The 12,559-nt window shown below is 41.8% G+C and overlaps 1 protein-coding gene across 2 annotated transcripts in view; it reads right to left on the reverse strand.

Moving 5' to 3' along the window:
* Positions 1–10,288: 10,288 nt before the first annotated feature.
* Positions 10,289–12,559, reverse strand: part of SNAP23 (synaptosome associated protein 23) — a 48,355-nt gene continuing 46,084 nt past the window's right edge. Inside the window, exon 8 of one of the 2 annotated variants that reach the window (XM_008059335.1) lies at positions 10,289–11,620. In XM_008059335.1, the coding sequence (XP_008057526.1) occupies positions 11,555–11,620 (66 nt within the window). In that variant the 3' untranslated portion in view covers positions 10,289–11,554. The remainder of the gene's footprint in view (positions 11,621–12,559) is intronic. The other variant, XM_021712938.1, reaches the window with a different exon arrangement.

The raw sequence follows: 12,559 nt of genomic DNA on the forward strand, positions 1-12,559 counted from the left end.
GGTTGCCTGAGCCCAGGGGCTCAAGACCAGCCTGGGCAACTTGGTGAGACCTCGTCTCTACAATAAATCAAGAAAAATTAGCTGGGCATGGTGGTGCATGCCTGCAGTTCCAGCTACTTGGAAGGCTGAGGCAGAAGGATCCCCTGAGCCTGGCAGGTCCAGGCTGCAGTGACCATGAGCATGCCACTGCACTCCAGCCTGGGCAACAGAGGGAGACTCTGACTCAAAGAAAAAAAATATTTTAAAACAACTTATGTTCATCAAGTTTATTTTTTGAATGAGAATATACTAAATAAAGAATTTTTAATGAACTTTGACTGGAAGCAAGGTTAATCCTTCAAGGGAAGAAGACAGGAGAACTTTAACCTATAAAGTCCTTTGTTTTTTTAAAGTAAACTTCTTAGGAAGAAATGTTTCATGCTCTTGTTCAAGTTGTACGAGTAGAGGTGATTTAAAGTATATGGGAAGATGTGCAGTTATACGAAAATATATAAGGGACTTGACCATTGTGGATGTTGATATCCACAGGTGATCCTGAAACCCATCCTTCACAGATACTGAGGGATATTAAATGCCTTCATGTGACTGACAGACATTTTGTGGTACTAGAATCATGTATATTAAGACAATATGGAGCCGGATGTGGTAGTTCATGCCTATAATCCCAGCACTTTGGGAGGCTGAGGCAAGAGGATTGTCTGGTCCCACAGGTTCAAGACCAGTCTGGGTAACATGGCGAGACCTCATCTCTACAGTAAATCAAAAAACTAGTTGGGCACGGTGGCACACACCTGTGGTTCCAGCTACTGTAAGGCTGAGGTGGAATGATCACCTGAGCCCAGCAGGTCAAGGCTACAGTGACTGTGAGCATGCCACTGCACTCCAGCCTGGGGGACAGATTGCGACTCCAACTCAAAAAAAAAAAGAGAGAGATTCTGAAGGTACAGAGGATTTCAGATTGTCACTGACATAAACATTAAGAAAGCTACCATTCTGGTCAGTTTCCAACATTTAACCTTAGCCAAGGAGCTACTATCAGCCATATGCCAATAGTTCTCAACAATGGTTAAACCTGGCATATCCATTAAGTCAAATCATAAGAGCCTACTATTTAATCTATATGAGGAAGTCTCTCTGACCTTATATCTGCTTTGGGTATTTTTCCCATATGTTATTTTCTGATTCTCAATTTGGAGAGGACTAAGGGGTACCAGTTTATCAGTATCAGTACCTACACTTATTTCCAAATACCCTTTCTTCACTCCCACTTTCCTGCCCACCTATACCAGACTCTTCTGCCCCTTAAACTCATAGTGTGGCCAGGCACGGTGGCTCATGCCTGTAATTTCAGCACTCGGAGTCTGAGGCGAGAGGATTGCCTGAGCTCACGAGTTCAAGACCAGCCTGGGCATCTTGGTGAGACCTCGTCTCAACGATAAATAAAAAAATTAGCCAGGTGTGGTGGCACACACTGTAGTTCCAGTTACTTGGACGGCTGAGACAGAAGGATCACCTGAGCCCAACAGATCAAAGCTGTGGTGGCTGTGAGCATGTCACTGCATACCAGCCTGGGTGACAGAGTGAGATTCCAACTCAAAAAAAAAAAAAAAAAAGAAAGAAAAAAACCCATAGTGTACTGTCTTCTTTAACTGCCTTTATACAGCATGTCCCTCGGAATCCATGGGAGATTGGTGTCAAGACCCCCTGGGGATACCAAAATCCACAATGCTCAAGTCTATTACATAAATGGCATAGAATCTGCATATAACTGCACATCTTATGTACTTTAAGATCATCTCCGGGGCAACCCCCTCAGGTGCCCTCCCACTGTGGGAGCTTTTCTGTCCTCTTAATAAATCTTGCTTTCTAAATAAATAAATAAATAAAATCATCTCGTGATTACCTATCATACCTATTGTGATGCCTACACATCATTTGTGTGGATTCAGCATAGCACTCAATGTGTGGCAAATTCAAGTTTTGCCTTTTGGAACTTTGTGGAATTTTCCCCCTCAAATGTTTTTGATCCGCAGTTGGTTGAATCCATGGATGTGGAACCCATGGATACAAAGGGTCACTGTATTATTTCACTCAGTCAGGAATGTACTCTGTTACTAACATGCTCCTTTCCTATGTCAAAGCCATCTCCGTAAGTCTAAGCCGAATTAACTGCTCACCCATCTGTCACTATACTACTTCTTACATTCTATATCTGTCTCTTACAAGACTGAACTACTTGAAGGCAGAAGCTATATAAAGAAATATGCCCAGTTATAGTAAACATAATTAGACTTAAGTATGGGCCAACAAAATAGACTGACTTATGGTCTAGAGACCCAGATTCTAGTTTGGCTACCAGCCCTGTTACCTAAATTTTTCAGGGCTTGGTTTGGCAGTCACCGTAGTATACTGAGTAAGATCATGGGCCCTAGTGTAAGAAAGATGCAGGTTTGAATCCACAGTCCAACATTTACTAACTTTATAAATTTGAATAATTTACTATCCTCTGTGAATATGGGGAATAGCTTCTACTTTATAGGTCTATTATGAATATATGGTGAAAAGTCACATAATACCACTTAGCATAGTGTCCATGACAGACTAAGTACTCAATTATATGAATTGTGTCATTTATCCATATCTGTAAGGCATGAAGGTAGAATTTAGCCACGTTCTACAGAAACAAAGCTTAGAGCAGACACTATATTTAAAGGATACAAAATAGAGTCAAGTATGGCGGTTTGTGCCTGTAATCCCAGCTACTCAGAAGGCTGACACAGGAGGGTGGAGGGATCCCTTGAACCCAGGAATAAGAAGTCAGCCTGAGCAACACAGTAATACACTGGCTCTAAAAATATAGCACAGTGGCTCATGCCTGTAATTCCAGCACTTTGGGAGGCAGAGACTAGAGGATTGCTTGAGCCCAGGATTCGAGACCAACCTAGGCAACTTGGCAAGACCTTATCCCTACAATAAATAAACAAATTAGCCCAGTGTGGTGGCACATGCCTGTAGTTCGAGCTACTTGGAAGGCTGAGGAATCACCTGAGTAGCAGAGTGAGACTCCTACTCAATAATAATAATTAATAAATAAAATAAAGGCTGGGTGTGGTGGCTCACGCCTATAATCCCAGCACTTTAGGAGGCTGAGGTGAGAGGATTGCCTGTGCCCATGAGTTTGAGACCAGCCTGGGCAACATGACGAGACCTCATCTCTACAATAAATAAAAAAATTAGCCAGGCAAGATAGCGCATGCCTGTAGTTCCAGCTACTTGGAAGGCTGAGGTGAAAGGATCGCTTGAACCCAGCTGGGAGCATGCCACTGCCCTCTAGCCTGGGTGACAGAGTGAGACTCCAACTCTAAATAAATAAATAAATAAATAAATAAATAGAAAAAGGATAAAAAATGACCAGAGGATAAGAAACTTAACTATCAATTTGAGAAATATAAATCTGACTAGGAATGTAATTAGGATAACCTAAAATTTTAGCAAGCAGGTGACCTAAGGAAAACAGCATTTAAAGAAGCAAATTAGAGCCGGGCTCGGTGGCTCAGCCTGTAATCCCGCGCCTTTGGGAGGCTGAGGTGAGTGGACTGCCTGAGCCCGTGGGTTCAAGACCCGCCTGGCAGGCGAGACCTCATCTCTGCAATAAATCAAAAAATCAGCCGGGCGTGGTAGCGCATGCCTGTAATTCCAGCTACTTGGAAGGCTGAGGCGGAAGGATCGCCGGAGCCCAGCAGGTCGAGGCTGCGGTGGCCGGGAGCGGCCACTGCACTCCAGTCTGGGCGACAGAGTGAGACTCCAACTCAAAAAAAAAAAAAGAAGCAAATTATTCTTTTCTCATTTTCCTATCTATTAAAATGTTTGGCTAGGCATGGTGGCTCACACCTGTAATCCCAGCACTTTCAGAGGCAGAGGCAGAAGATTGCCTGAACCCAGGGGTACAAGACCAATCTGGGCAACTTGGCAATACCTTAAAGACCTTGACTCTATAATAAATCAAGAAAAATTAGGCAGGTGTGATGGCACATGCCTGTAGTTTCAGCTACTTGGAAGGCTGAGGCAGGATTGCCTGAGCCTAGCAAGTCAAGGCTGCGGTGGCTGTGAGCATGCCACTGAACTCCAGTGTGGACAACAGAGTGAGACTCCAACTCAAAAAAAAACTCAAAAACCTGATACCTATTTGTACATATTTATGGAGTACATATGATTTTTTTTTTCAGAGTCAAGTAGCTGGAACCACAGGCGTGTGCTACCACACTTGGCTAATATTTTGACTTATTGTAGAGACAAGGTCTTGCCATATTGCCCAGGCTAGTCTCGAACCCCTGGGCTCAGACAATCCTCTCACCTCTGTCTCCCAAAGTGCTGGGATTACAGGCGTGAACCACCACACCCAGCATCATGGGATATTTTTGAGATACTATACAATATGTAATGATCAAGTCAGGGTATCCAGGTTATCCTTCACCTTGAACATTTATCATTTATTTGTGCTGAGAACATTTCAAATCATCTAGTCATTTTGAAATTTACCCTACTGTACTATTGAACATTAAACATTACTTATTCTATCTAACTTATATCTGTACCCATTAACCTCTCTTCATTTATACCCCACTACCATACACACTCTCTGTGGTCTCTGGTAACTATCATTCTACTCTACCTCCATGAGATGAACTTCTTTAGTTCTCATATGAGTGAGAACATTTGATTTTATCTTTCTGTGCCTGGCTTATTTCACTCATTTCATTATTTCACTTGTCTTTTTTTCTTTGAGTTGGCGTCTCACTCTGTTGCCCAGACTGGAGTTCAGCGGCCACTCCCGGCCACCGCAGCCTCCACCTGCTACGCTTCGGCGATCCTTCTGAGTAGCTGGAATTACAGGCATGCGCTACCACGCCCAGCTAATTTTTTTTTTTTTTTGTAGAGATGAGGTCTCACCAAGTTGCCCAGGGGGGTCTCGAACCCGCGGGCTCAGGCAATCCACTCACCTCAGCCTCCCAAGGCGTGGGATTACAGGTTGAGCCACCGAGCCCGGTTTATTTCACTTACTTCATTCATACTGCTGCAAATGACAGGATTTCATTTTTTTAATGAGTATTCCTTTGTGTATATACACATTTTCTTTACATGTCATCTGTTGATGGACATGTAGATTGATTCCATATCTTTGCTATCATGAATAGTGCTATAATAAACATGGGGGTATAGGTATCCCTTTGATATATTTCCTTTCCTTTGGATAAATAGCCAGCAGTGGGATTGCTGGACCATATGGTAATTCTAATTGTGAATTTATTTTTTTGAGTTGGGGTCTCACTCTGTTGTCCAGGCTGGAGTGCAATAGAATGATCACAGCTCACCACAGCCTTTACCTTCTGGGCTCAGATGATCCTTCCACTTCAGCCTCCCATGTAGCTGGGACTACAGGCATCACCACCACACCTGTCTAATTAAAAAATAAAAACTTTTGTTATAGAGACAAGCCCTTACTATGTTGCCTAGGCTGGTCTCGAACTTCTGGGCTCAAGCAATCCTCTTGGCCCAGCATCCCAGTGTGCTGGGATCACTGTTCCCTGAGACACAACAAAATCAAAATTAGGCTAGTATATAACCCTACAACTGCCTCACAGTATTCAACTGAAAGGAAGAGTCACATATCTCTCACTTTAAATCAAAAGCTAAAAATGATGCTTAGTGAGGAAGGCATGTCAAAAGTCGAGAAAGGCCAACATCATCTAGAACTCTTGCACCACGTAATCAAGTTGTCAGTGCAAATAAAACTGTTTTTTTTAGATTGGAAAATATAGTTTATTTAGATAGAGAGAGAGATGAGATTCACCTTCCCAAGGTAGGGGAGGGGGACAAAGCTAGGAAACATGGCAACCATAGCTCAAAGAGCCACGTGGCCAGACCAGAGTTTAGTAAGGTGTTGGCTAAAGAAACACTTTTTGTTTTTTTTGGAGTTGGAGTCTCACTCTTGTCACCCAGGCTGGAGTACGGTGGCACACTCACAGCCACCACAGCCTTAACTTGCTGGGCTTAGGTGATCCTTCTGCCTCAGCTACCAAGTAGCTGGAACTGCAGACACACGCCACCACGCCCTGCTAGTTTTTGTAACTTATCGTAGAGATGAGGTCTTTCCAGGTTGCCCAGGCTGGTCTCTAGGACCCCTAGGGTCAGGCAGTCCTCTCCCTTTGGCTTCCCAAAGTGCTGGAATTACAGGCTGAGCCACCATGCCTGACCAGGAAACATTCTTAAAGGAAATTAAGCCAAAGCCCAATCTACAAGGCCCTAACTATCTTCAATTCCAATAAGACTGAGAGGTAAGGGACCCACAGAAGAAAAGTTGGAAGCCACCAGAGGTTGGTTCATGAGGTTTAAGAAGCCATCTCTGTAACATAAAAGTGCAAAGTGAAGCAGCAAGTGGTGATACGTAGCTGCAGCAGAATATCCGGAAGATCTAGCTAAGATCATTGATGAAGGTGGCTACACTAAACAACATATTTTATTATTTTTTTGAGTTGTAGTCTCACTCTGTCACCCAGGCCGGAGTGCAGTGGCACACTCCTACCAGCATCAACCTGCTGGGCTCAGGCAATCCTTCCAACTCAGCCTTCCAAGTAGCTGGAGCTACAGGCAGGTGCCACCATGCCCAGCTATTATTTTTTAATTTATTGTAGAGATAAGGTCTCCCCAAGTTGCCCAGGCTGGTCTCGAACCCATGGACTCAGGTAATCCTCTCAACTCAGCCTCTGAGTAGGCGTCTTTGAGTAGGCATCTCACTCTGTCACAGAGGCTGGAGCATAGTGGCAGTCTCACAGCCACCACAGCCTCAACCTCCTGGGTTCAAGTGGTCCTTCTGCCTTAGTCTTCCAAGTAACTGGAACTATAGGCACATGCCACCACGCCTGGCTAATTTTTCTTGATTTATTGTAGAGACAAGATCTCACCAAGTTGTCCAGGCTGATATCGAACCCCTGGACTCAGGCAATCCTCGTCTCCACCTCCCAAAGTGCTGGGATTACAGGTATGAGCCACCAAGCCCAGCTAACAACATATTTTCAATGCAGATAAAACAGCCTTCTACTGGAAGATGCCATCAAGACTTTCATAGCTAGAGAGGAGAAATCAATGCCTGACTTCAAAGATTCAAAGGACAAGCTGACTCTCGTTAGGCCAGCTAATGACTTTAAATTGAAGCCAATGCTCATTTACCATTCTGAAAATCCTAAGAAGTATGCTAAATCTACTCTGCCTGTGCTCTGTAAATAGAACAAAGCCTGGAGGACAGCATATCTGTTTAAAGCATTGTTTACTGGTTATTTTAAGCCTACTGCTGAGATGTTCAGGAAGAAACATCCTTTCAAAATATTACAGCTCATTGACAATACACCTAGTCACTCAAGAGCTCACATGGAGATATACAAAGAGATACATGTGGTTTTCATGCCTGTTAACAGAACATCCATTCTGCAGCTCATGGATCAGGTAATTATTCTGACTTTCAAGTCTTATAATTTAAGAAATACATTTCATAAAGCTATAACTGCCATAGATAGTGATTCCTCTAAGGAATATGAATGGTCAACTGAAAACTTTCTGGAAAGGATTCACCATTCTCGATGTCAACAATGACATTCATGATTTACAGGAGAAGATGAAAGTATCAACATGAATAGGGGTTTGGCAGAAGTTGATTCCAACTGCATGAATGACTCTGAAGGATTCAAGACTTCAGTGGAGGAAGTAACTGCAGATGTGGTAAAAATAGCAAGATAATTAGAATTAGAAGTGGAGCCTGAAGAGGTAATTGAATCATCGTAATCTCAAGACAAACCTTCAACAGATAAAGAGTTGCTTCATATAGATAAGCAAAGAAAGTGCTTTCTTTTCTTTTTTGAGCTGGGGTCATGCTGGAGTGCAATGGCATGATCATGGTTCAACACCTTCTGGGCTCAGGTGATCCTCTCACCTCAGCCTCCTGAGTAACTGGGACTACAAGCCACACCACCATGCCTAGCTAACTCTTGGATTTTCTGTAGGGGTGGGGTCTTGCTATGTCACCCAGGCTGGTCTCAAACTCCTGGGCTCAAGCAATCCTTCTGCCTCGGCCTCCCAAAGTGCCAGGATTATAAGTGTGAGTCACCCCACCTGGCAGAAAGTGGTTTCTTGAGATGGAATCTACTCCTGGTGCTGTGAACACTGTTGAAATGACAACAAAGGATTTAGACTAGTATGTAAATTTAGTTGATAAAGCAGCAACAAGGATTGAGAGAAATAACTCCAATTTAAAAGAAGTTCTATTGTGGGTAAAATGCTATCAAACTGTCACATGCTACAGAGAAATTTTTTGTGAAAGACAGAGTCAATCAATGTGGCAAACTTCATGGCTGTCTTATAAGAAATTATTACGGCTGGGCATAGTGGCTCAAGTCTGTAATCCCAGCACTTTGGGAGGCCGAGGTGAGAGGATTGCTTGAGCCAGGGGTTCAAGACCAGCCTGGGCAACTTGGTGAGACCTTGTCTCTACAATAAATCAAAAAATTAGCCAGACGTGGTGGTGCATACCTATAATTCCAGCTACTTGGAAGGCTGAAGCAGAAGGATCACCTGAGTCCAGCAGGTCAAAGCTGTGGTGGCTGTGAGTGTGCCACTGTACTCCAGGCTTGGCGACAGAGTGAGACTCCAAATTTAAAAAAAAGAATTACAGTCATTCTAACCTTCAGTAACCACCAACCTCATCAGTCAGCAGACATCAACATGGAGGCAAAATCCTGCATCAGCAAAAATGGTACTCACTGAAAGCTCAGATGATCGTTAGCATTTTTTAGCAATACAGTATTTTTTTTTTGAGTCGGAGTCTCACTCTGTCACCCAGACTGGAGTGCAGTGGCCACTCCCAGCCACCGCAGCCTCAACCTGCTGGGCTCCGGCGATCCTTCCGTCTCAGTCTTCCAAGTAGCTGACTACAGGTGCGCACTGCCACGCCCAGCTAACTTTTTTTATTTATTGTAGAGATGAGGTCTCGCCAAGTTGCTCAGGCAGGTCTCGAACCCACGAGCTCAGGCAATCCACCCACCTCAGCCTCCCAAAGCGCTGGGATTACAGGCTGAGCCACTGAGCCCAGCTGCAATACAGTATTTTTAATTAAGGTATGTGCATTGTTTTTAGATATAATGCTATTGCACACTTAATAAACTACGGAATAGTGTAAACCTAACTTATGTGCACTGGCAAACCAAAAAATTTGTGTGACTTGTTTTATTATTGCAATGTTCACTTTATTGCAGTGGTTTAGAACTGGACCTACAGTATCTCTGAGGTATGCTTGTATTAATCCCCATTTACAGACAAACTAACGCAAAGAAATTAGCTTAGTCACTCCAGCCAGCAAGTGGCAAAGTTAGAGTGTAAATCCAGACAATCTGGTGCCTTAGTTAATGCTTCTAGCCAATAATACAGTGCAGCATATTGGTATTTTCAGAACTGTTTCCTTTAGCCTTAATAGTGTTAAAAAAATTTTTTTTTTTTTTTTTTTTTGAGTCAGGGTCTCCTTCTGTCTCCCAGGCTGGAGTGCAGTGGCACAATCATGGCTCTCCCCAGCCTTGACCTTCTCGGCTCAGGTTCCTTCCTCCTTAGACTCCCAAGTAGCTGGGACCATACATGCATGTTACCACACCCAGCTAATTTTTTGCTTTTTGTAGAGACAAGGTCTTGCTATGTTACCTGGGCTGGTCTTGAACTCCTAGGCTCAAGCAGTCCTTCCACCTTGGCTTCCCAAAGTACTGGGATTACAGGTGTGAGCCACTGCACCCAGCTAAAAAAAAAATTTTTTAAGTGTTTTGAGGAAGAGCATTTAGGTGTCACAAAATCTCCACTCTTCTACACCTTCCTTCTTTACACATTTATCCTCATCTGCCAAGTCACTCAGTTGAATCTCATTTCAATATTTTCCTTGTTAGCCTTTGATGCTCTCATGTTAACTATCTTCTCCAGTGACTTGTAGTTCTTACTCAGAAACATGATCCTTTCAAGTGACTAGTATATTTAGGCTCAAATGAATAAAAGGCTAGTAATGATTAAAATGAACATCACGACAAATTATAAAGTGCCCTATTGCCAATAAAAACTGGCAAAGTGCTAAAGGCAGCTTTCTATTGGAACGCTTCTTGATTTACAGACCTTTGCCTTGTTCAGTTTGTTAAACAAGAACTGATGAAGTTATTGTTCCCGAAATAATTGTCAGAAATGTTACCTATTTGAGAGGACAATACCATTAGTTAGTTACAACATTTAATTGTAAGGATTGAGCAGTGGTTACTAGGCAAACCAATCCACACTGACAGTTTCGAAGATGCTAATTTTTAAATAAAGGTGACAAATACTAATCAGATTCTTATAACACTGTTCAATATCTACATAAACTTGATTCTGGACATAGTTACATACACAAAAGAAGAGAATGACAGTGTAATCACCAATAATTAAACCAAAGGTGTAATTTTCCAAATCACTTTTAGTAAGACAGAAAAAATTCTAGCTTTCTTAAAGTCTAAACGCAAAGCAATCTAAATCTTTTTCTACCTGAGATCAAAATAAGTTTCCTTTTTCCTATCTAAACATAATTCATGGTATTGAGGTAAATCTGAATTCATGTGATATACTTTGTTAAACTTTTCCAAAAAATTTTCAGCCCTGTTTCAGAGAGAAATCCTCATATTACATATATATGTATATATTTACATATTTTTTCTTTAAACACAATGACAAATTTATGACATTAATAGGCCTATAATGGAACCATGATACTACTAATTATATGAAAATAAAAAGCCATTCATTTATACAAAGTGTTCCTAAATGGTGGAAGAAGAAAAGGGATCACAGAATCTATGTACATATATAATCATTAAGAGTTCAGAAATTAAGCTTATGTTAAGAAAACTTATTCTTTTCTTTGGAGGAGAGGTTGCAAAATGGTGATCTGTAACAAAAATAATGTGTACAAAAGCTCCAAAACCAAGTATTAGTCCAAATTGGCAATAACTGCAACTTAAGTTAAAAACTATGCCCAACTAGATCTTTACTGTGATTATGCAACTTTTTGGTTTGTGGCCTGCAGGTTTTAACTGAGGTAATAACCTCTTTATCTCTTCCCCCACTACAAAAACAAAAACAAACAAGCAAACAAAATCTCTATAGCTTCATTCTTCATGGCTGTCTTTGGCAATGCTTCCAAATCTTGAAAGCAAAATAATCTGCAGAAGAAAATGAAGAGGGTGAAGATGCTATATGTGATGTATGAAAATCAATCTAAGCGTATGAACTGAAAAAGAAAATACTAGAAGAAAGACTGAGCAGCAGTCTACCCTCAAGAGAAACAGAAAAATAAAGAAGTGGGGGGTTGTTACTCCTCTGGCCCTTCTTCCACATTTTTTCTAAGTAGAGGAGTGTGGAACCAAAATTTCAAACTCTGGAAAGGTTATGACTTTGGAGGAGGAGCTAGGGAAGCGAATAAATGATAAAAAGTACAGTAGTAGCTTTAGTTTTCAATGAGTTTCTTTGCTCTGGCATTGGCAATGTCAATTCGATCTTTGTTGGTATCAGCCTGAAAAAAAGAAAAAGATAGTAGCATTATTTCATAAAGAAAATAAGTCTAATAAAAGTTGAATTTTATATACTTAGAATAATTGATACACTGAGAAAATTCAAGAAAAACATGAAGTCATGTTACAAAACTTATTGTGGGCAACCAGTGACAGAAGACGAAATCCATTTAGAAAAACCCTGGTGTATAATCATGACAATAGTATAACAGAAGACTTGGCCAGTATTCTATGAATTCTGTAACATATTTTTTCATATTTTAACGTGTCTGAAACTGGGATGCATATTCTAATCAATGGCATTTTCCATGCAATGAAATATGATAAGAGTGTACCTCTTTTATCATAAATCTGGACCTTGTGATAGTCCTCTGAACTGAATGATAAAATTCCATCTGGAGCAACCCTTGGTCTAACCCAGAAAGACTGAAATAGCCAGGTGCAGGGGTTCATGCCTATAATCCCAGCACTTTGGGAGGCAGAAGAGAGAGAATTGCCTGAGCTCAGGTGTCTGAGACCAGCCGGGGCAACTTGGCGAGACCTTGTCTATACAATAAATAAAAAAATTAGCTGAGTGTGGTGGCACAAGCTTGTAGTGCCAGCTACTTGGAAGGCTAAGGAAGGATCACCTGAGCCTAGCAAGTCGCGGCTGCAGTGGCAGTGAGTGTGCCACTGCACTCCAGTCTGCGCGACAGAGTGAGAATCTGACAAAAAAAGAAAGCATTTTATGAACCATTGTTTGCTTCAATGAAATCCACTGAAAGCAATTCAACAAGGAGTCAAGCTTAAAAACTCACCGTATCCTTTAAAGCAAGGGTGCCCAACCCCCTAACAGACGGTTCTGTTAGCAACCAGGCTACACAACCGGAGGTGAGTGGCCAGCAAGGGAGCAAAGCCTCATCTGTATTTTTTTTTTTTTTTTGAGTTGGAGTCTCACTCTG

This window comes from Carlito syrichta, unplaced genomic scaffold (genome assembly GCF_000164805.1).
Source record: "Carlito syrichta isolate Samal-C Ts95f unplaced genomic scaffold, Tarsius_syrichta-2.0.1 Scaffold91562, whole genome shotgun sequence".
In the NCBI taxonomy this organism is placed as follows: Eukaryota; Metazoa; Chordata; class Mammalia; order Primates; family Tarsiidae; genus Carlito; species Carlito syrichta.